The sequence below is a fragment of the Ovis aries genome, chromosome 14 (assembly GCF_016772045.2).
Source record: "Ovis aries strain OAR_USU_Benz2616 breed Rambouillet chromosome 14, ARS-UI_Ramb_v3.0, whole genome shotgun sequence".
NCBI lineage: Eukaryota > Metazoa > Chordata > Mammalia > Artiodactyla > Bovidae > Ovis > Ovis aries.
This window is the reverse complement of record NC_056067.1, coordinates 34,308,676-34,334,064: the sequence shown is the minus strand read 5'-3', so window position 1 is coordinate 34,334,064 and position 25,389 is coordinate 34,308,676. Positions and strand designations below refer to the sequence as shown.

Sequence of the window (25,389 nt, the reverse complement as noted above, 5' to 3'; positions counted from 1 at the left end):
CAAGTCAGTAGGAACCAAAAAAGAAAGAAATGCACTGACTACATGACTCTGGAGACCACGATTCTGATTCTCACTCTGCCATGATTAAGTATAACCTAGGCAAGTCCTTCCTCTTTTCCTTTCTGATATTTGTCTCCTCATTGAGTCAGCAGGAGCAGATGATTTGTAAGCGCTCATTTAAAAAGTGAAGAATCATATGTCTACCAGACTCAACTTATTTTACCAAGAATTTCACTGGATTCTCACTTATCAACCCACAAACATCCTCTAAATCTTAACATTTGATTTAACTTATGGCCCATTATAAACAAATGAATATATGCCTCCCTGCCCCAGTTTAAGAAATTGAAACTACAATGACATCTCTAAGATTCCAGGGACTCACATGTACTTAGTTGCTCAGTTGTGTCCACCTCTTTGTGACCCCATCGACCATAGCCCACCAGGCGTCTCTGTCCATGGGATTCTCCAGGCAAGAATACTGAAGTGGGTTGCCATGCCCTCCTCCAGGGGATCTTCCCAACCCAGGGATTGAACACAGGTCTCCCACACTACAGGTGGATTCTTTACCATCTGAGCCACCAGGGAAGCTCAGGGACTCATGGAGAACAGTAAAAGTATGTTTTCACAGAGTGCATTATGTTTCAAATAAGAAGAAACTCACAGAAACAATCCAAAAACAAAGTTTCATGAGTGCAAGGACAGTGTCTGTGTTATTCACTGTTATTCACCACTCTTTGGATCTCCAGCATTGGGGACCCACATAGTAGCTGTTGAATAAACATTTATTTAGTGAGACTGAAGGATTATGGGCTAGGTAATAAGAGAAAGGAAGAGAGACCACCACATGACCTTGGGCCAGGACAGTGGCTCACATTCAAGATCAGTTTACCTCTGATTAGAGGAGAGATGTGCAGAGAAGCTCACAGAGAAAGCAGTAGGTTAAAAAAATGTATGGCCCATCTACATTTAAATGATAATTTGACCCTGCCTTTATTCAGTGGCCCATTCTACGGTTTGAAGAAAGTTGGAGTAACCAGACCTTAAGGTATTCCCAGCACAAGGCCTGGAACCTGGTAGAGACTTAAATGTTCATTGAGAATATGAACAAGTTGATGCATTCATTCCTCAGCGCTGGCATTCCATAAATCGAGGAGCATCTATGCTGTCTCTCCCAGGGAGAATAGTAAACATCCATGTGGGCAAGACAGATAATCTCAGGTGCTAAGAAAGAGAAGACCACATGGCACAAACCAGTTTCTTGTGGGAGAGTTCTTTCACACCTAACCACATCAAATTCCTGGCCTTGGAGTCTTGGGTCCTGAGTCATTCAGGAGTAACCCACCTGGAGGAGACAAAGAAGCCACCGATGACCGGTTGTCACACAGCTGCTAGTTGAGGAAAGCTACAAATGGCCTCCAAAAGGAACCAACTGTGTATATGGCAAAGAAATCAGAGAACTGTTCTAGCTTGAAGAGTTACCTAACCACCCAAAGGGTGTGGACTATATGGTCCATCATCTGAACTGTACAAATCCTACACCTTACTCATTATTAGCCTGCTTATAACCCTCCAATGGTTTCCCATTCAGTTCAGTTCAGTTCAGTCGCTCAGTTGTGTCCGACTCTTCGCGACCCCATGAATCGCAGCACGCGAGGCCTCCCTGTCCATCACCAACTCCCGGAGTTCACTCAGACTCACGTCCATCATGTCAGTGATGCCATCCAGCCCTCTCATCCTCTGTTGTCCCCTTCTCCTCCTGCCCCCAATCCCTCCCAGTATCAGTCTTTTCCAATTAGTCAACTCTTCTCATGAGGTGGCCAAAGTACTGGAGTTTCAGCTTCAGCATCATTCACTCCAAAGAAATCCCAGGGCTGATCTCCTTCAGAATGGACTGGTTGAATCTCTTTGCAGTCCAAGGGACTCTCAAGAGTCTTCTCCAATACCACAGTTCAAAAGCATCAATTCTTCAGCGCTCAGCTTTCTTAGTCCAACTCTCACATCCATACATGACCACAGGAAAAACCATAGCTTTGACTAGATGGACCTTTGTTGGCAAAGTAATGTCTCTGCTTTTGAATATGCTATCTAGGTTGGTCATAACTTTCCTTCCAAGGAGTAAGCGTCTTAATTTCATGGCTGCAATCACCATTTGCAGTGATTTTGGAGTCCCCCAAAATGAAGTCTGACACTGTTTCCCCGTCTACTTCCCATGAAGTGATGGGACCAGATGCCTTGATCTTAGTTTTCTGAATGTTGAGCTTTAAGCCAACTTTTTCACTCTTCTCTTTCACTTTTATCAAGAGGCTTTTTAGCTCCTCTTCACTTCCTGCCACAAGGGTAGTGTCATCTGCATATCTGAGGTTATTGATACTTCTCCCAGCAATCTTGATTCCAGCTTGTGTTTCTTCTGTCGCAGCATTTCTCATGATGTACTCTGCATATAAGTTAAATTAGCAGGGTGACAATATACAGCCTTGAAGTACTCCTTTTCCTATTTGGAACCAGTCTGTTGTTCCATGTCCAGTTCTAGCTGTTGCTTCCTGACCTGCATATAGGTCACAGTTTATTGTGATCCACACAGTCAAAGGCTTTGGCACAGTCAATAAAGCAGAAATAGTTTTTCTGGAACTCTCTTGCTTTTTCCATGATCCAGCGGATGTTAGCAATTTGATCTCTGATTCCTCTGCCTTTTCTGTGGCTCAGAGCATGAACTCCTTATTGCCAAATTCAGACTTAAATTGAAGAAAGTGGAGAAAACCACTAGACCATTCAGGTATGACCTAAATCAAATCCCTTATGATTACAGAGTGGAAGTGAGAAATAGATTTAAGGGCCTAGATCTGATAGATAGAGTGTGTGATAAACTATGGACAGAGATTCGTGACACTGTACAGGAGACAGGGATCAAGACCATCCCCATGGAAAAGAAATGCAAAAAAGCAAAATGGCTGTCTGAGGAGGCCTTACAAATAGCTCTGAAAAGAAGAGAAGCAAAAAGCAAAGGAGAAAAGGAAAGACAGAAGCATCTGAATGCAGAGTTCCAAAGAATAGCAAGAAGAGATAAGAAAGCCTTCCTCAGTGATCAATGCAAAGAAATAGAGGAAAACAACAGAATGGGAAAGACTAGAGATCTCTTCAAGATAATTAGAGATACCAAGGGAACATTTCATACAAAGATGGGCTCGATAAAGGACAGAAATGGTATGGACCTAACAGAAGCAGAAGATATTAAGAAGAGGTGGCAAAAATACACAGAAGAACTGTACAAAAAGAGCTTCACAACCCAGATAATCACGATGGTGTGATCACTCACCTAGAGCCAGACATCCTGGAATGTGAAGTCAAGTGGGGCTTAGAAAGCATCACTATGAACAAAGCTAGTGGAGGTGATGGAATTCCAGTTGAGCTGTTTCAAATCCTGGAAGATGATGCTGTGAAAGTGCTGCACTTTCACAACTTTGGAAAACTCAGCAGTGGCCACAGGACTGGAAAAGGTCAGTTTTCATTCCCATCCCAAAGAAAGGCAATGCCAAAGAATGCTCAAACGACCGCACAATTGCACTCATCTCACACGCTAGTAAAGTAAATGCTCAAAATTCTCCAAGCCAGGCTTCAGCAATACGTGAACTATGAACTTCCCGATGTTCAAGCTGGTTTTAGAAAAGGCAGAGGTTTCCCATTACAGGGAGATAAAACCCAGCCAATATGCCCTCAGCCAAGAGCCCTGAATACTTTGGACCTTGTCTACCCCCATCATTCCTTTCACTTCTCACCAAGCCTCCCAGCACACATTATGCTCTTTTCCACTTTAGGCTTTTGCATTAACTCTGGACTCTGCTGGAATGTTCTTCCCATAGCTAGCTCTTCTCACTCTTCAGGTCTTGGCTCACACTTCACTTCCCTGACTGCCTTATCTAATCAAACCTCCCATCCCATTTATTTATCTGTAAGTCTTGCCTTTATGTCTCCTTGCTGATGTAGAGCTGTCTGTCTTACAGCTGTATCCTTAGCACTCAATCACCGTGCTCAACACCACAGGAAGTAGTCCTATGTATCTGCTAAGCTCTGAAGGAGTGAAACAAAGCAATCAGGTACAATACCCAGATCCTCTAGCCCTTGTGATCACCCTCCTCCTCTGAGAATTTTCTTCCTGTCTCCATCAGTATCACTCTCTCCTGCTGCTCCTCCGACTTTCCCAGGTCTTGATATCGGACGATATTTCCTTCTGCTCATCCCTCGTGTACCCAACCACCTAGTTTCTGATTCACATCTTAATCTGTTTTCTGTATAAATCAAAGTCAAATAAAAAGTTGACAGATAAAAAAGCAACTTTTAAATTTTCTCTTCATTCTACCCTCTCCTCTATATTCTGGACTTCAGTATCTCTAATATCTATAGTCACTCAAGCCAGAAAACTAAATTCCTCTTCCTTACCCATCTCTTCAAATTTTCTTCCTAAACCCATGCCCACAACACACTACTAACAGACATCCTTTCCCCCACTGAACAGAGTCTCTCTGATAGTGTCCCAGGAAGGTAACTAAAAAGCAAGGAATCTGGGGAACTGATCTCCCACTAGTACATCACACTCTAGTTACAATACCAAATTGCTCGCAGCTCCCACCGCCCCCCCCCCCCGCCCCCATCTATCTTTCCCACTTAAAAAAAACAAAGAAACTGACTGGAAGATTTACGTCTATGGAAGTGTAGATGAGAAATCTGGCAGCAGACTTCTGACAGGGCCTTCCTGGTGCTCACTGGCTCCAGGAATAGTACTGGCTCCTGGCTCCTAGAGATTGATAAGAATCCTCCTCTGAATTCTCTGGTCAGGTCAAGTCTCTTCCATAAAATAAACTGTTTTTTAAATAATAAAATGAAATATTTCTGTAATCCTTCCCCTCCACTAGACTAAATTCTTCAGGGCATATGCCTACTTCTTCTCACTCAATTTTCAATGACTATAAGCAGAATCCACAGAATGAGCCTTCAACAGAGTAAGCCCCTAGTCTCTCTGGAACAAGGTGATCTCAGAGAAGGCTACTGTCCACTCACTCTTTAAATTTACCCAGCTTGGGGATCTTCACGATGTTAAAAAAAAAAAAATATTGGCGTATAGTTGATATAAAATGTTGTGGTTTCTGCTATACAGCAAAGTGAATCAGTTATATATCTCTCTATATATATCTATCTATAGCCATTCTTTTAAAAATTCTTTTCTCATATAGGTCATTATAGAATATTGAGAATTTCCTCTGCTATACAGCAGGTCTTTATTAGCTATCTCTTTTTAAAGATTAATTTAAAAACAAATTTAGAGATATGTCTCCACACCAATACATTCTGTAAGTCTCATTGAAAACACTTAAGTTTGCACTGCCTTTGCTCCACCATTGGTCAAGCCAAGGTGGTACCAGCAAAAGATTCCTCTCTGCCTAGGCTTTCTTATCTCTGTGTTGTTCCCTAATCTCCTAACAGTACAAAGGTCAGGAAGGCAGCCAAAAAGCTGGATGCAGCTCCTCACTGTGATGCCAGGCAGATGAAGGCAAGAACTGGATACATCTGCATTTGCACAGATGCTAAAAAGAAACCTGGAGACTAAGCTGAGCCAATCCTCAGAAGGGCAGAGCAGTGAGAAGCAGGAAATCTCTACTAGGCTTCTTTTTATCCTTTCTACCTTTCTGAGCCTGTTCCTCACCTGGCAAATAGAGATAACCTCACAGGGTTGTGGTGACTTTAGCCTAAGAATATAATTCTAAAGCACAGATTCACTTCTTAGGCCTATCCCTACCTATCAGCCTAAATTTCAGCTTAAATGTGTTAAGGGCTGGTAAGAAGACTGAGAAAGAGGGAAAATTACTTTTTAATAAAAAGCTTAGGGAAGTTAAATGACCATCTCTCAGGCAGACATAATACAAAAATGTGGATTTTTTTGGCCATGTTGCACAGCTTGGAGCCTCTTAGGTCCCCAACCAGGGACTGAACCCCAGCCCACCGCAGTGAAAATGCCAAGTCCTAACAACTAGAAAGAAAGTGAAGTCGCTCAGTCGTGTCCGACTCTTTGCAACCCCATGGACTGTAGCCTACCAGGCTCCTCCCTCCATGGGATTCTCCAGGCAAGAGTACTGGAGTGGGTTGCCATTTCCTTCTCCAGGGGATCTTCCAGACCCAGGGATCAAATCCAGGTCTCCTGCATTCTAGGCAGACGCTTTAACCTCTGAGCCACCAGGGAAGCCCAATCACTAGATCGCCAGGGAATCTCCCCTAAGTGCAGACTTTCAAGACAGAAAAAGGAATCATCAAGGCTGATGTTCATCAGGCTTATTCCCTGTATGAGCTTTCCCTCAAAGTTCAGTTCTAGGCCCAACATACAGAAATGCTCTTTTCACTACTTGTGGTTGGTATTTAGACAGCCTGAAAGAACTACCCAAATCTTTGATTCCTAGAAACTGGAAAACTTTGGAGTAGGGGTTAAAGTATCACAACAACACTTGATAGAAGCAACCTTACTCTCCCACCTCATTTTTTGCAAATCTCAAATGATACTCTCTACTTTTGACCCAGAGACTGTACTTGTAGATACACAACCTAGTCACACCATCAAGCACAGTTTGAACCTATAGTCATAGTTTTCACTCTGCCCTGTGAAGTCCTGGGATGAGAAGCTGTGTTTAGGGGAGGTTCTTTCCTAACTAGAAGCCAAACAGCATCGGCAAAACAAATGGGCCTGGAGGCAATGATATCATTAGCCTGTCAATCAGGTTCTTGGTGCTTCGCAAGAACCTGAAGTGTTTCATCCCAGTTAAGTTATGGGAGAAGGGGGCTGCAAATTCTCAACTGGCTCCTACAACCCAGAGGCAGCTTGCTATTCAGTTCAGAGACACGAGCACCAGTAGAATTCCATTAGCAAATGTGTTCTGCAGTTTCTCACCTACCCTATCTCCATATACAGGAGTCTTCCAGATTCAAGGATAAACTATAGCCCAATGGAGCAGCTGATTCAGTCCAGTAGCCCAAATTAGTGTGACAAAAGTTCAGGCCTGCACAAACAAACAGCACAAACACCTGCTCCCCACCCCCTTTTCCCAGTGCTGGAACATAAAAGTAAACACACTCTGGGGTTACTGAATCCAAATACTAGTACACAGAAAGGTAGCGACATTGAGGAAAAGGGGAAAACATGGGCCAAATCCCACAGAATGCCCAACCTGCATTTTTACAAACCAAATGTTACTTTACTCAAACTCTTATATCATTCAACCATTCACTCTCTCCGCTAAAGTCTGGGTTTAGGATTACACCACACATCGACATTAAAAACGAGAAGGAAGCTAGTCAGCAGTTGCTTTAAAACACAAAAACTCTCCTCAGTTCCCCTGACTAGCTCCCCAGTATGTGACGATGAGAACGGTGCCTAGGTTTCTCCTTCCGGAGAGGCTACACAAGGCCCAGAAAAGCAAAGGGAGATGAACTACCGGAGCAGTATTTAAGGATGTCAGTCACTCCTTAGCTATTTGGTCTGTAAAATGGGTACAGAAGTAACAATCTTAGCGACCCTCAGGCCTCCCCGGAGGCAGCCTGATATAATCATGCACCGGAGAACAGGGTCAGGCCATGTAAACGTTTGGGGCGTGTCAGCCATTGTTATTATTATTATTGTAGCACTGCCCCGGGAGGGGCCCCGCCGAAGCCTGATGCAAAGGCGTCAGGGCCCGGCTGAGCGACAGGCTGCCAGGTCGGGGCCGGTATCTAGTGACTGGAGTCCCAAAGAGTCAAGGAGCCGCGGGTGCAGGGGAGTAAGGGGCAGAGCCCAGAGATGGGAAGGGCAGGGAAAGAAGGAAGGATCAGCGAGAAGGGTCGTGGGGGAAGACTCCACACTCACCCAGCGCGAATTCCCATTGCTCGTTTCCCAGAGAGCGCTCGGGCACCACCTCCAGATCCAGCATTGGTTCGGCTCTCCGGGCCGGGGCGGCCTCCCTGCGGCAGCGCAGACGGGACCGGAGCTTAAGAAACAAAGCAGCAGGTGACTCACCACCCCCGCCGGCCCTCGACGGCCCGGCTCTCCACCTCTATCCTGTCGCCAGCGCTACTGGCCCCACACTACACCTCACCTGACCTCACCTCACCTCACTTCACCGGCAGCAGCCTGGGGCAGCGGCGGCAGCAGGAGCGTCTGCGGCAAAAGTGGCGTGCAAGGCCGTAAAGTGTGGCGGAGGCGGGGCGAAGGCGGGATTTCAATCGCGGGGGCGGAGCTAAGGCGGAGTCACTCCCGCGCAAACACCGGATAGGCGGTTGCGACAGTCCTGCAAAAAACACAAAGGCCTGTGAGTACCTTCCGGAAGTGCGGGTGTTGGAATGAGGAGCATCACATTCCGTGCGCCCCGACATCCGCACACCACAGTGAACACGTTTCACAAAAGGGTGCGTGACCACGCAACACATACATGTAACATGGCTATACAGAGCCTCTCTGCCGTCTACATGTACGTCCCACTCACAGTCACTGAACGCAAAAGGAGTTCCGAGAGCGCACAGTCTGAGGCCCAGCGGGGAGGGAGGATGTGGAGCCTCAAAGCTCAAGCCGCCCCAGCGCCCTACCACTCCCGGTTGGGGCCGAGACTGACGGTGGCCGCAGCTGCCTCTAGTTGTCCAGAAATGATTCCTTCTCCCTGCGGCCCCTGGGGCTTGGGTTGAGCTCAAAGCAAGCGAGGAGTGGGTTCGAGTACTTGTGTTGGGGTGGGACAGGGGTGGGGAAGTTGAGGGAGCGAACTAGGTTAGAGAGTAGCTAAATAGCTGACCTCCTTCCGCTGTGCACAGTCCCGAGGGCTGCAAGCCGAAGACTGCTGGCAGCCGCTCAGACTCTGCCCGAGCACCGGCTTTGCCGCCAGCGCTGTGTGGTTTTCATCAAACCTATGGTGCTTTTTGTGCCTGTTTCCTCATTTACAAGTCGGGAGTAGGGTGTCCTCCAGCCTGTTCAGCCTGAGCTTCTGGCCAATGCCCTGGGGCACTCTAAAACTGAAAGACAACCAGGTTTCTTCTGGAGCTGACCCTTCATGGACGGAATCTCTGGATTCTCACAACCACCCTGGGATGCAAGATTGGTCCTATCTCACTTTACAGGCGAGGGGGTAGGGGGTGGGGTTGGGGGAGAGGCCCAGAGAGGCTGAAGGCCTTTTGGTTCGAGGGGGTAGAATTCAAATTCTTTCCATTATATTGCCCCTGGAGGAAAATGTTTTTAGCAGAGAGTGACATGTTGAATTCTTAAACTGGTTTGGTAGGAGTGTAACATGGGAGATTCTACCAAAACTTGAGGTCATTTCTACTGATAATAAAATAAACATGGAGAAAGCTATCCATTTGCAACATCCTATGCCAAAAGAATAAAACTGAGTCATTAAGATGTCCAGGCTTCCCTGATACCTCAGTTGGTAAAGAATCCACCTGCAGTGCAGGAGACCCCTGTTCAATTCCTGGGTCGGGAACACCTGCTGGAGAAAGGATAGGCTACCCACTCCAGTCCATCAGTAGAGAAGTGGCTAACTATGATACATGTGTTAACAGGACCCTCCTCCCTTTAAAAAAAAAATTGTAGTTGCTTTACAGTGTTTAGTTACCGATGCATATAGCAAGGTGAATTAACTATATGTTTATATATATATATAGCCCCCTTTTTGGATTTCCTTTCCATTTGGGCCACCATAGAGTATTGAGTAGAGTTCCCTGTGCTATACAGTAGGTTTTCATCAGTTACTTATTTTATACATGCTGCTGCTGCTGCTAAGTCGCTCCAGTCGTGCAACCACATAGACAGCAGCCCACCAGGCTCCCCCATCCCTGGGATTCTCCAGGCAAGAACACTGGAGTGGGTTGCCATTCCCTTCTCCAATGCATGAAAGTGAAAAGTGAAAGTGAAGTCACTGAGTCATGTTCAACTCTCAGCGACCCCATGGACTGCAGCCTACCAAGCTCCTCCGTCCATGGGATTTTCCAGGCAAGAGTACTGGAGTGGGGTGCCACTGCCTTCTCCATTTTATACATAGTAGTGTATATATGTCCATCCCAATCTCCTAATTCATTCCATCCCCGCCTTACCACTTGGTATCCATACCTTCGTTCTCTACGTCTATTTCTGCATTGCAAATAGGAGGGAAAGAGAGGAAAATTAAATATTTAAGAATTCAAAGGGTGGCCTGTAGTAGTCACAGATATTCTCTTTCCTGGGCAAAAGGTAGACTGTGGTTCTCTGTCCAGATGAAGTTGAGCATGGCCCTTGTGATTTGCTAGGTCCAGTGAAATGAAACTGAAGATGCGTGTGTTAAGTTTCAGATGACAGTTTTAAAAGTCAGTGCCCCTTTCATTACACTGTCTTCTTGGCTCTGTCACATGATGGCAATGTTCCTGTGATGGCTCTATCAGCCTAGGTCAATGGGGAGGTATTGACCTGATGGATATTTAGCAAATAATTCTTTAAGCCAATAAAATTTGAGGAGTTTTAGGCAACACAACCAGCTTGTCCAGGTAAGAAAAAATCGTCAGTTATGCCTCCTGTACTCTTTTCTCTGACTTGAAGTGTTTTCATGCTCGCTAAGCTACCCTTAATCTTCCTCTTGCATCACCGTATCAATGGGACAAACTTGCTGCTTCTAATCTTGTTCTATCAGCCAAAACGAGCTTTATCAAACACCTTTTCCCTCAAACGCCCAACCGCTCACTGGCTTCCTGTTTGACCTTGGGAATTGTCCAGGGACTTTAACATGACTGGAAGAGTCCAGCACGGCTGGTGACCCTCACCCTGGCCCCGGCTGACCCTTTCAGATTCATCTCACTGCAGCAGACCCCCCCACCCCCACCCCCTACCTCGTTCCACCAGTCACACTCAGCTGCACTTAGCTTCTCAAACTTGCCATGCTACCTATAATACTTCTGTCATGATGACAGTCGGATCTCAGTTCAGATGTCTCAAGGAAGTCTTTTTGACCACCCAGACCAAGTTAGATGTGCCCCGTAAGATCCACAACTTCCAATACAAGTTGTGTATTTTGTCTGCTTTTGGTTCACTTTTGAGTCAGATCGTAGATTCCCTGAGGACAAAGACCGTGTCTATTTGGGGGCTTCCCTGGTAGCTCAGCTGGTAAAGAATCCTCCAATGCAGGAGACCCCAGTTTGATTCCTGGGTTTGGAAGACAGGCTGGAGAAGGGATAGGCTATCCACTCCAGTATTCTTGGGCTTCCCTGGTGACTGAACTGTTAAGAATCTGCCTGCAATTCGGGAGACATGGTTTCATCCGGACATAACTGAGCGACTTTCACTTTACTGTTTTGGGCACTGGATATACAATTCTTCCCTAAATGATCCCAGGAGGTAAAATAGTCACACTTTGTTTTAAAAACACTGAGACACAATAGTTTCCTTTTTAAAAAAACATTTTTCCTTTTGGAAATAAGTATGATCTATGTCCTTTCCTAAAGAAAGGCAATGTCAAAGAGTGCTCAAACTACCACACAACTGCACTCATCACACGCTAGTAAAGTAATGCTCAAAATTCTCCAAGCCAGGCTTCAGCAATACGTGAACCATGAACTTCCCGATGTTCAAGCTGGTTTTAGAAAAGGCAGAGGAACCAGAGATCAAATTGCCAACATCCGCTGGATCATCAAAAAGCAAGAGTTCCAGAAAAACATGTTTCTGCTTTATTGACTATGCCAAAGCCTTTGATTGTGTGGATCACAATAAACTGGAAAATTCTGAAAGCGATGGGAATACCAGACCACCTGACCTGCCTCTTGAAAAACCTATATGCAGGTCAGGAAGCAACAGTTAGAACTGGACATGGAACAACAGACTGGTTCCAAATAGGAAAAGGAGTACGTCAAGGCTGTATGTTGTCACCCTGCTTATTTAATTTATATGTAGAGTACATCATGAGAAATGCTGCAATGGAAGAAGCACAAGCTGGAATCAAGATTCCCGGGAGAAATATCAATAACTTGAGATATGCAGATGACACCACCCTTATGGCAGAAAGTGAAGAGGGGCTTAAAAGCCTCTTGATGGAAGTGAAAGAGGAGAGTGAAAAGGTTGGCTGAAAGCTCAACATTCAGAAAACTTAAGATTATGGCATCTGGTCCCATCACTTCATGGAAAGTAGATGGGGAAACAGTGGAAGCGGTATCAGACTTTATTTGGGGGGGGCTCCAAAATCACTGCAGACGGTGATTGCAGCCATGAAATTAAAAGACGCTTACTCCTTGGAAGGAAAGTTATGACCAACCTAGACAGCATATTCAAAAGCAGAGACATTACTTTGCCAACAAAGGTCCGTCTAGTCAAGGCTATGATTTTTCCAGTGGTCATGAATGGATGTGAGTTGGACTAAGAAAGCTGAGAGCTGAAGAATTGATGCTTTTGAACTGTGGTATTGGAGAAGACTCTTGAGAGTCCCTTGGACTGCAAGGAGATCCAACCAGTCCATTCTAAAGGAGATTAGTCCTGGGTGTTCATTGGAAGGACTGATGGTTAAAGCTGAAACTCCAGTACTTTGGCCACCTCATGTGAAGCGTTGACTCATTGGAAAAGACCCTGATGCTGGGAGTGGTTGGGGGCAGGAGGAGAAGGGAACAACAGAGGATGAGATGGCTGGATGGCATCACCGACTCAATGGACATGAGTTTGAGTGAACTCCAGGAGTTGGTGATGCACAGGGAGGCCTGGCGTGCTGCGATTCATGGGGTCGCAAGAATCGGACACGACTGAGCGACTGAACTGAAATGAACTGATGTCCTTTGCCTGCTGACAATGTTGATATAAGCCAATACACGCAATTTAAAATTTTATACTAACCACATTAAAAAGGAAAAAAGATACTTTTATTTAACCCAATATAACACAGTGTATATTTTAATATGTAGTCAAAATAGTAAATTAAACCTTATTTCTTTTGTATTAATTTTTGATATTTGGTATTTTAGTGTACTTCAACCTGGAAACAAGATTTTCAAAGGTAGTCCTCCCCAAAGTTATAACAGAAAAATATTTAACATCGCTTCAGTTTTTAAATTAGAAAATAAATTAAGTTTCTTGGTTTTAGTAGCCACATTTCAAAAGCTCGATAGCCACACTTGCTTAGCATCTACCGCTCACAGATGTACATTATCTTCTCTAGCCAAAAATTTATGCCTGTATCTTATCTTCTCACATTTCCCAATGTTTTAAAACCTGAATAAGGCCAATAATGACTTTAAGTTGCTTATTCTAGCCAAAAGTTGAGGATCAACTAACACAGTAACTGGTTTTGAGTTACCTTACTTTTAAACGAACCAAACTGCCACTTTCACCTACGATTCTACTCTACAAATTTTAATTTTCTACTTGAGTATTTTTGTTATGCCATGTACATATATGTGGTGGTGATGCAGGAAAGGGAACTGATGCTATCCAGGAGAATCATGCCTTGAAATACGCCCACAAAACGACTGCAGTCTTAAACTTTTAAAGAATGTTTGCAACATCAAAACACCAATGTGGTCTTATAAATACTTACACTCATGTGGCAAAATGACTGTGGTGGTTTTAAAAACATGTTCAGCCTGGGACACCCCACCCTTCACGAGATGAAGCTCAGTACTTCTCCCTTCCAGTGTGGGCCTGACCCAGTTACTTAACATATGGAGTATGGCAGCTCCAAATGAGGTTATTAAGATGTGGTTTTCACCTTAGGCATGCACACCTCCTTGATCACTTTCTGGGAAAGCCAGCTACCAAGTCATGAGCTGCCCGATAGAGACACCCATATGCCGAGGAAGGAGGTCTCTATCCCCAACACCCCATCACCGTGCACGGTCATTCATCCAATGACCACGAGTGGGCTTGGGAGGATCTTTCAGTTGTCTTACATAGCCCAGGATGACCATCTGACTTCAGGAAAGACCTTGGATCAGACCACTGGACTTAGCTGCTTCTCGATTTCTGACCCACAGGAACTGAGATGGTGTTTATTGTCAGCTGCTAAGTTTTGGGGCAATGTGTTATGCACCGATGGATAATTCACACAATGGCTTCTGATAGCTTGAAAAATCTCCCTAGTGCCAAATGAGGCATAAATCAAGTAAGGGATTTCTTTCCCAGGTAGCCCCAAACTAACATATCCAAATACCTGTTTCTAGAGGTAATTACTGAAACTGCGATGCTACGACTCAAATAATTTTTTAAATTAACTCTCACAGTATGAATCTAACTCTTTGGAATTTTGCTTCATGGTGTCAATTCAGCATTAAAGATATTTGTTATTTGCAATAAGTCTAGTGGTGAATAATTATTTTCTTATGATCAAGCTTAAGGTATGCTTCTAAAGTAAATGGTTTAATTTTCTGGTGCAGGAAAATGCCAAGAAAAGTCCTAAGAATGTCTGATATGACACTAGCACAGTCAAACTGAATGTGTATTCCTAAAATGAATAGTTTGAAAGATGGCAGTTACTTGGATGTGTAACGTTTGGAATTCTTCCTTCCCTCCAACGTGACTACTCTATGGTCGTATCTCACAGGCTGGGTAAATCAAGGCAGACTTTTTGAAAACCATAATATACATTGGGAAGTTAGTCTTCTTTCTGTTATCTACATTAAAGGTTTTCTTTGGAATTAACAGAAATGACCACTAGATGCCGCTGTTGGTTTTTTTTTAAGGGTAAATAGCAGGATGCAAGTACAGTTCAGATACAAAATCAATTTTTGTGCCATAATGAACACTGGAACAGAAATTGCTGGATTATTGTTAATGAAGAACCAAGACCCAGAAGTTCACTACACAGAAGTTTATTGTGAAAGTAAATTAAACATACAAACACACAATATGGCTAATGGTGGCAAAAGCAATCTGGTAGCTTAAGGCAAGTTTTAATGGAGATGAATTTAGAAAAGATGATGCAATGATGTAATTTTGTTTAAATACAGATTATGGAAAAATATCAAATTGCATCAATAACTTAATAATAATAGTTTTCAAAGCCTGCACTACTGGAGAAAAAGGGCTCATGATCTTAATGCCAGCATTAAGATAGATGGAAGCAGTACAATGCTAAATGACAAGAACAATCCCGTATTTACAGAAGGATGGTAACATGAACATTTAATAGCGTTTGATCTTAGTTACTGGTGGACTGAAAAAGCCCTTAGCTAGAAGCAATAGAAAAAATGTGCCATCATCATGTTTTTTAAAAAAACAAAATTTAAGTGCAGAGTCAAAAACCAAGGATCTCTGTGATAAAGTAACCTTAAAACAGCACTAGAAGGACCATTTAAAAGGCAATTCCCTCAAGGGAAATTAGGGCACTGAGTGTGTAAACATGTGAGCTGCACAATATCAAAATCCAACCAATTCATTCATAGTACTTAGTTACACAAGATCAGCATGGTCTTTTATGATGTATATTGTTTATAATGATTAACACACTCCTTACCATGCATGACTTCAAATATATAACACATACTTTTATTCTGATACAGGATATGTTTTTGAATTATAAGACCTATATACATTGAAAGTCACACCTCCCTCATCAGTCAAGCGTATATCTGTTTTAAATGCAATGACCTTATTCAGACTTCAGTTCATTTTCTGAATTGACCATGTCAGTTTTTTCAAACTCTTTATAATAATGCCATTCTACTATGATAAAATACATTTTTGCAAAAACTCAGAAATGCAGTAACATTAAATGAACGTAACCATGAAAAATATTTGTAAGGAGGTGCCAAATAACTTACGTTTCTTTCCAGTTTGTACTAAAAAAAAAAAGCTGCAATCAATTTGACAATGAGCCTATTTAAAAAATATTCTTATACTAATTCATCTCAAAAGGTTCTATTAATAGTCCTTTTGGAAAATACCATATATATATAACCTGTGAATTTTTTCTCCAGAATAATTAATGGAAGAAAATGTACCCTCTGCATAGATGTACATTTTCTAAGACTAATCTTTCATCACTCAGCATTGTTTTTTACAAAAGCATGCATTATAAAATACAAATAAAAGCAGCTATCTTAAACATGATTTTAATATAATATTACCTTTGTAGCTGATTCATCACTGTCTCCAGTTTAATATGCTGTTACATACATGAAGAAGCTCCAGTATCCCTTTCTGATTGACTTTAAAAAAAAATCCCTGAATAAAACAGAAGCCAGCCTGTGACTTCTTTAGGCATTTCAGTAGAATATTGAGAATATCTCCATACAAACTCATGATTATAGAACAGAATCTAAAACGATCTGGGGCAGACTAGAGTTAATACCAATTAAAATTTTTTATGTTTAAAAAGGAAAGAAAAGGAGCTGATTATCAACATTTAAAAGGATACTGCAACTTTAACAACTGTAAACTTTGTGTTAGAAGGCATGGCAGACAGCTCTATGCTACAAGGTTTTCAGCTTGTAAATAATGCAAACCATCAGCAGTTTTAAAATGCCATAAACTATAAAAACACAAAAGGAAACGGGAAACACAACAAAAAAGCCAAGAATGTTTATCTAAAATGAAGCTGAATAACCAACACATCTAAAACTGAAAAAAAAAAAAAAAAAAAACTAGAGCAACTGATTAGGGGGGAAAAACCCTCTGGTAAAAATGTTAATTTCTTGACTTTTAAAAAATGACATGAACTTTTAAATTAAAATGAAGGAAAAAAAATTTTACAAGTAGATAGTTTCAACTCACTAAAATAATGCCAACAAGGTAAGCTTGCATAGAAAAAAATTCAAATTATTACTGGCTACATGCATACTTAATTAGAAATGCAGGTATTATAGTGCAAAACCAGAGCAGTTTGTGATGTCTTGTTACTGCCTAAGGTTGAGAAATAAACCGTAGTACCTCCAGTTATCACAGTTTCTGGTCTTTTAATTAATTATTTCTGCAGACTAGAAACAATGAATATGTAAAGATGGAGTCACATCTTTTGTGCCACCAATTAGCGAAGTTTGAGGTCATCACCACCACCTAAACTGGAACCAGGACTAGGGTCTTGTTGTCTTCTTGCCTGCAATGACAAAATTATAATTTAGGGTGAAAATGTGTTTTGAAAATCAAAGTGCTAATAAATATAAAATACAGTAGCACATATAAAAAAAGTTTGTAACTTTTCAGCCAGTTTGCAAATTTTCAGTTTGCAAATTTTCAGCCAGTATCTCCACATGTTAAGAGGAAAAGAACAATATAGATTATGTATGAAATATTTTGCTATAGTTTCCTTAAAAACCAAGAATAAAAATCTCATTATACGAAAAAGAGCATTGTCAAAATATGTACTGTGGGTAAAAGAGTAACAAATCCTTTATTTATAGTTTTGGGACTAAAGGGTTTAATTTGAACACACCATCCAATCGCCTTAGAAGCAAACTTTCCCATTTTCTCTTTTAATACCAGCAGACATTTTACATACTACTATATAAAATAGAGAACCAACAAGGATCGTATAGCATAGGGAACTATGTTCAATATTTTGTAATAACCTATAAGGAAAAAGAATATATACATATCTGAATCATTATGCTGTATACCTGAAACTAACACTGTAAATTAACTATTCTTCAATTAAATATACATATAAATAAATACATTTTTTAAAAAGCTGATATCCATCAAGCACTAACTATATGCTGGGCACTGTTCTAAGCAATTCACATGGATGAATTAATTTAATTAATTTAATCCCTGCCAACCACCTATAATACAGGTGCTATTGTTTATCCATTTTATGGATAAAGAAACTGAGTCATAAGAAGTATATAACAAAAATACAGTAGTGAATTTTATCTCTCACTGTATTCTATCTCTGCCATCTGGGTTTTAACCAGAAATCTCCTTACCAGGAAATAAGATTCAGAATTACTATGAATAAAGTATTGTCTCAAAAAAATATGATATGAGAGTCCTTGGTGCACTTGTTTATACCTGGATATATCTTTACAACAATACTAAACAACTAAGATGCTTGACAATTATAAACATTGAGGATTTCAAGTTTCACTTTAGAATAAAATTTCTACTTAAACTATGGGAAATAATAGAGAGCATCTAAAAATGAACATATTGTACATGACTAATGAACATATTGTACTCTGCTAATATACAGTTTTTTAAAATTTATTTTTAATTGAAGGATAATTGCTTTGCAGTATTGTTTTGGTTTCTTCCAAACATCAACATGAAATATACAGGTTTAATATAAGTGCCCCCCACTTGATCCACATATAATATCTACTTTCAGTCTCTCACAAATTCCAGTGCATCTTTCTTCCATAAGTGTTCTTTAGTTACTACAAATGTCAGTCAAGCAAAAACATCTGTTTATAGAACCTAGTTCCTTCAGCAACAGTTTTCCTGTGCTAGAGGCTACTCCATTTTACCAGTTGTTTCGGCAAAAAACCCTCAACATGTCTTTCTCTCACATCCAACAGCAAATTCTGAGAGCTCTACATTTAAATAAATCCTGAATCTGACACTTCTGACTAATTCCTATCACTCTCACCCTAGTCCAAGCCACCATCATCTTTCATTTAAATCTTGTTTTAGCCACCTTTGTTATATGCCAGCAACCAAGACTGACAGCAATTAACCTGTGCCATCTTTAGCTAAATGGAATCATGTATTATTGTCACCAACTGATTATCCACTGTCTGTCAGTTTTGGGAAACAACCAAAAGTTGAAAGTTCTGATTTCAATTATTAAGATCTGAAATAACTGTTAGGGAATGTGCATCCTTGACCTTCAGTGAAACATCTCAACAAGTCACACCTGTGCTGTAAAATCACGTTTAGTCGGAAGCTCCAGTTTCATCATCATGTCTCAAGAAGGTTATGCTGTTTAGACAGAAATGACACTGCCTTATTCACTTTCAAACAGATGAAAACCCAACACTAATTTCTATGGTCTCTCTTATAAACTGTGATGTATTCTTCTAGCAAACCTTAACTATTTTTACACGCTGACTACATCTTGGCACACTCCTGTTGATTGACTAGTCAGGTTAATGTTATGCTACATGGGTACAGACTGAAAGAGCGATAGAATGCATATGCATCAGAAAAACAAGTTATGTTCTGTACAGAGTCAATGCTAAATGTAGTGTAAGGACAGATCAATTCTGCAAAATCAGAGATGGTAATATAAGCATCTGGTTTCAGTCAATGAAGGTTAGAAAGGGGCTGAGCAATGAAGAAACACTGAGAAAAATCAATCCTAATTATATATTTATAAATCACTACTAACCTACCAGTAATACTTTGTGAAAAAGGTATTTCAGCTTTTGTCTTGGAGTAAGAGTAATTTTCGAATTATTTTAATAATGGGATGAGGTGGATGAACCTAGAACCTATTATACAGAGTGAAGTGAGTCAGAAAGAGAAAGATAAATATCGTATTCTAATGCGTATATATGGAATCTAGAAAAATGGTACCAAAGAATTTATTTACAGGAAAACAATGGAGAAAGAGACATAGAGAACAGACTTATGGACACGGGGAAAGGGGAGGAGAGGGTGAGATGAATGGAACGAGTAACATGGAAAAGTTACATTACCATATGTAAAATAGATAGCCAATGGGAATTTGCTATATGGCTCAGGAAACTCAAACAGGGGCTCTGCATCAACCTAGAGGGGTGAGGTGGGGAGGGAGATGTGAGGGAGATTAAAAAGGGAGGGGATTTATGTATATCTATGGGTGATTGATGTTGAGGTTTGACAGAAAACAGCAAAATTCTGTAAAGCAATTATCCTCCAATAAAAAATAAATATATATATTTTTAAAAATTCAGTGAAGTAAAAGAAAAAAAATATTTTAATAATGGGATGACTCCAAATGAGTGACAAAAACAGTCATCAGCAGCTAGAGTCCTCCCGAATAGTCAGGGCTGTGCAGAGGTTGCTATGGGTTTGTTTAAAATATATTTTTACTGAAAGCATGGAAAGTTATTTTGCTTTCTGTGTTTTTAATTTCTACTTACATTGTAAAGAAGGAATGAGGAAGATGTAAAAGACACTATGATGGAGAATCAAAAACTGAAAAAAATAAAAGGAAGTCTGACAGTATGAATGAGAGCAGAAGAGAGAAGAATGAGATAGCGGGGAGACTGGGAGGAAATTTAATGCTAGAAATGAAGATGTATGTGCTGTCATATGAAGGAGACAAATACAGACACATTTATGTCCAATGAAACAGATTCCACACGACTGGAATTCAACAGCTGGATACACCGCCTTGAAAAGCAGTGCTTTAAACTGTGGCAGTTTTCTAACGAAGGCTGGATATTTCAGAAAGAATTCTATGAGTAACAAACTAGACAAGATGATGGCAAAGAAACTCTGAACCTGATTATTTTAAAAGCACAAAGCCTGTAATTTCTAGTTTCTTTCTCCCCAGTCAATCCAGATAGGCCCTTGATTCTAATTTTTTATTAACAATATTTCAGAATAGGGTTTTAATATAAAGCAGACACCCATGAGCTTGTTCAGAATACAAATCTGTTTTTAGTTTTTATAAAGAATTAATCTAGACATTTTACTATAGACCCCTCACTACCAGTTGCTCCTGTTTTCTTTCTCACCCAGAAACATGGCAAATCCAGCTTCTAGATGGCAGTCATGGGATGTGCTCAAAATGAAGAGACAAAGACATTCACCAGACGCTGGAGCTTTCTCTGCTCGTCAGAGCCATGCAAAGTAGCCAAGAGCAGGGATACCCAAGGGAAAATGAATAAAACCTGGCTGACTTCCTTTCTTTTATTATCAAGATCATCAAACTGCAGAAAACTCTTCATGAGAAAATGCCCTAATAATTAAAAATAGACCCAAACTTATTGAGTGTATACTACACCAACATAATGTGCAAATCACTTTATGTTTAACGCTTGGCTAAAGGCTAGAACATAGCTTGATAGAAGTTTAGAGCAGCACTGTGCTTTGTAGAGCTCTAGTTCAACTCTTCCTTACACATGATACATCTGAGACCAAGAATGTTACATGGCTCCCCCAAGGTTTCACAGTCAGCTGGTGGCAGTGAAAACACAAATTCAGAACGCTAAAGAAAATGAACCTTTACCTTTCAATTACTATTAATGTCAGCCTCCTAAGTAACTGCTATTTCTCCTGACAGCTAAGGCAAGATGAGACACAAAGCAGAAATTTCAAGTCCTAATACAACAGAAAGAAACGCACTTTCTCCAAACTCATAAAAAAGGTAAAAACAAGGTCAGAAGACAATAATTAAGTAGACTTCAAGAGCTGGTCTACTAGGCACATTAAAAAAAATACAGTTCTTATAAAGTATACTTCAGGAAAACTTTAAAGTGGCATTTTAAAAATAAAAGAGATAGTGGAAATAACTGACATTTCCGGGCTTGGATAGGGCAGCTCTACACTTTAGTAACCTGAGCTTATATAAGCTTCTTACCCTTTTACAGCCTCAGCTCCGCAAAAGGGAGTTACATCTTCTAAGAGCAATTAAGAATCAAATGTAAAACCAATATTGCAGCATATATTGCCTGGCGCATACTAAGCACTCATGCTGTTACTATCACTACAAAGCTGCTTGTAACTTCCCAATTTATCTACATGAACTTTTCAAATCTTAAAATAAAAAAAACACTGTGTCCTGTAGATGAGTGATTTTTATGAATTAAAGTTAAAATTAAAAGAATTTTAGTAAGGTCTGCCTCTCCTATGGTATCTAGCAAACAAGGCCCTCTCCCTCTGTGTGGGAGAAGGCAGACCTGGCATTCTTGTTCTCCCTCACTAACCCGCTTCCGATGCTCACTCTAGTCTGAGTTTATATTCCTACTTCACTTACATCTACTGTCCAAAATACACCTCAGGAAGGTCCAGTATGGACAGATTTTTATGTTAATTTGTCCTTACATAAAAATAAGTGTTGATAGAGTTAAGTGATGTGAAAACTGAAGTCTGTGGGAATTTAAAATAAATAAGAGGCTGAAATTTTCTTGGGACCACACAGAATCGAAGGCTCCAAAAACATACAAAACATAAATATAAAAACCACATAGTCTTTCGCCTGTTTTTATTTCCAAATAGTTTCCACATAAAATTCCCATATGATTTGCTGAACTGTACTAAAACTGCTTATAGCAGAATAAGCAACAATGGTTTACCCATTCTCTGACATTAAAGACAATAATTTATTTGCTAAGACTTTATAACCTAAACAAATGAAGGCATTTTCTAGATAATGACAGAGAAAATCTCTTTCAGCACCCTGTCACCCTGCAGCTGAATTAAGAGCCAATAGTACTATATCACAGTTTTAGGTTAAGAGGCCAATCAAGCTGAAGGCAGTCTGGACACACTGAGAGTGTGTGTGAGCTGCTATAGAACAGATGACAGAGGTATTATTACAACTTATTTATGATCAAAGCACTCAGCCTCTACCTTATGAAATTATTAACTTCAATCTTCTTTCACAAAATCCCAAAGTAAGGCAGTGAAATTACAGTTACAGAGATATGTAACATAAAAGACTGCCATGCATAGCATGTCAATATTTTCAAGTCGTGGAAAGAATCTCAGGTAAGGAGGCATGGGTTACTTCTATGTGACAACAGACATCCATGGGCAGGCACTTTACGGAATAAATGTCTTTGATTACTTTTTCTGTTTTTAAGTCTACTTTTTTTTAATGTAAAAAGTATTTTTTATCTTCTGTACTGAAGAGTGTACAAACCATAAATATATGATTGATGCATTTTTCACAAAGTAAACACACCCATGTAGTCCTTAGATCAAGAAATATCACCAAATACAGGAAATTTGTACCCTCTCCTCATCACTACTCAACCCCAAGAGAAGCCAGAAAAATGCAAAATTGTTCAGTATTGTTAAAAAAACAAAGAAAGAAACAGCACAGTATACAAAATAGCTTGGCAACATATCTTTGACTTTCACAGTCTATCAAGTTAGGATATGCCTGCCTTTACTGCCACTCCAGATACACTGTGAGCTAAGATGCACAGAAAGAGGGGATGAATAAAAAAATCTATGAACAATAAATGCTGGAGAGGATGTGGGGAAAAGGGACTCCTCTTGCGCTGTTGGTGGGAATGTAAATTGATATAGCCACTATGGAGAACAGTATGGAGATTTTTTTAAAAACTAGGAATAAAACTACCATATGACCCAGCAATCCCCCTACTGGGCATATACCCTGAGAAAACCACAATTCTAGAAGACACGTGTACCACAATGTTCACTGAAGCACTATTTTACACTAGCCAGGACATGGAAGCAACTTAGATGTTCATCAACAGATGAATGGATAAAGAAGCTGTGGTACATATATACAGTGGAATATTACTCAGCCATGAAAAGGAATGAACTTGAGTCAGTTCAAGTGAGGTGGATGAACCTAGAGCCTGTTACACAGACTGAAGTATGTCAGAAAAAGAAAAATGTCATATATTAATGCATAGACACGGAATCTAGAAAAGTGGTATTGATGAACCTATTTGTGTGGCAGCAAGAGATGCAGAAATAGAGAACAGATTTGTGGACACAGTGGGGGAAGGAGAGGCTGGGCCAGACTGAGAGAGCAGCACTGAAATACATACATTACTACATGTAAAACAGATAGCCCGTGGGAATTTGCTGCATGATACAGGGAGCTCAATCTAGTGCTCTGTGACAACCTAGAGGGGTGGGATGGGGTGGGAGGTGGGAGGGAAGTTAAAGAGGGAGGGGACATATGTTTATCTATGGCTGATTCATGCTGACGCATGGCAGAAACCAACGAAACATTGTAAAGCAATTACCTTCCAATTAAAAATAAATAAACAAAAATGAAAGAGAGGGGTGAAGAAACTAGCTTCCAATGAGTTCCATTTTAAGTGTCAGATACTGAGTTAGGCAGTATCCTGGGAAATACGGTGTTAGCTCCATTTTACAGATGAGAGTCAAGAATTTAAGCAACTTTCCCAGTGTCACGTAGCAACAAGTAGTAGAGCTAGGATTCAAAACCAGGGCAGTCTATTAGAAGCCTCATCCTCATCTACTACCTGAAAGGTTCTCAAGTTACGTTCTGCCAGTTACTGGGTTCCCTGAAAACATCCCAGGGACTCCAGAGGGAGACCAGAATACTCCCTCCCCCTGCTTCAACCAGAGCAGTGCCCGCCTTTAGCTGTTTTATGCATTAAAGTCCTATGTAAAATTTCAAATGAAGATAGAAATTCACATTAAAAAGAAAAAGTTTGAGAATCTTCTGTTTTCATCATTCTGTGTTAACACAACCAACAAACATTCTCTTAACAGGTAATAGATGATACAAAATTCAAAAGGTATAAAAATGCAATCACTCCAGGAGTTTTAGAACTGATTTCAGGTTAAAAGACACTGGGGAAAACCAAAACCACTTGGAATTCTGCTTCCTTCTGTCAGTAACCTTAACCAGCTACACATACTAAATGCTCATGAGCCCCGCTGTTACAAGTTTAGCAAGCCAGGGCTAGAGGCCTCAGAGGTTATCCAAACAGGGCCAGGACATCCCCAAGCCTCCATGCTGCCAGGATCTTAAGCCTCCAAGGTCCACTTACTGGGTTACTGCCACCCACGAGTTTACCGCTGCTCCTTGGCCCTGGTCTCCAGTCAGGCGTCAGGACCACCCACTAGAATCCTTATTATTCTTTTCTTCCTCAGTTTTTTCTTTTTCAGGCAAAACGGTTTCTGACCTCTTCTGGGAGATTTTATTTTTCAACTTAATCATCTTTGTGGGTGATGTGGAAATTCATTTCCCAGTGCTAGTCTGTACTGGTGGAAAACTTCTGCTTAGGAAACTGGTTTAAGTCTTCACTCTTCCCTTCATTAACCAACTATTTGAAAGACACAAAGTCAATTTTTCTCAGAGTCTCAGTTTCTTGAAATGAAAATAATAACTTAATCCAGGTGAATGTAAAAAACCCATTTTTCATAAAATTGTTACTTTTTAAAAAACAAAATTAAAAACAAAAAGAATGTTTGATTATATTTTTTAAGATCCTCTTACAGATATCTGAATTACGGGGTGGGGAGGGGGAGAACCACAGTATTTTTCTCCAGTGCTCTCCTTTCAGAAAACAGGAGGTAAACTACAAGAAATAAGCTGACATCAGGAATTTGTTACGAATTTTTTTTTTTTAAAGGGAAGAAAAATACACATTCACAAAGTGCCAAAAGACATGCATACCCAAAACTCCCCTAAGAGACGGCCAGTGCGAACTCTGGAGTCTCCAGCCCAATTTTCTAGATGACAGTTCTCTACAAGAACTGACTTCTTAAATTACTGCCATAAGGGACTACAGGATCTTAAATCATTGATGGAAACCAAGCCATTTTCTCTACGCTTTAGGTCA

The 25,389-nt window shown here is 40.7% G+C and overlaps 2 protein-coding genes across 6 annotated transcripts in view; both read right to left on the bottom strand.

Annotated features, from left to right (window-relative positions):
- Positions 1-8,186, bottom strand: part of PHAF1 (phagosome assembly factor 1) — a 31,471-nt gene extending 23,285 nt beyond the window's left edge. The window contains exons 1-2 of one of the 4 annotated variants that reach the window (XM_042231791.1): positions 8,112-8,186; positions 7,883-8,003 (exon numbers count right to left, since the gene is read on the bottom strand). In XM_042231791.1, coding sequence (XP_042087725.1) covers positions 7,883-7,946 — 64 coding nt within the window. In that variant the 5' untranslated portion in view covers positions 7,947-8,003; positions 8,112-8,186. Of the gene's footprint in view, positions 1-7,882 lie in introns of all 4 variants that reach the window. The other 3 variants (XM_042231792.1, XM_004015056.5, XM_060398008.1) reach the window with 3 other exon arrangements.
- Positions 8,187-14,795: 6,609 nt separating this feature from the next.
- CBFB (core-binding factor subunit beta) overlaps positions 14,796-25,389 on the bottom strand; it is a 47,825-nt gene continuing 37,231 nt past the window's right edge. For both annotated transcript variants that reach the window (XM_027978038.2, XM_027978037.2), the window contains exon 6: positions 14,796-17,036. In XM_027978038.2, coding sequence (XP_027833839.1) covers positions 17,014-17,036 — 23 coding nt within the window. In that variant the 3' untranslated portion in view covers positions 14,796-17,013. The remainder of the gene's footprint in view (positions 17,037-25,389) is intronic.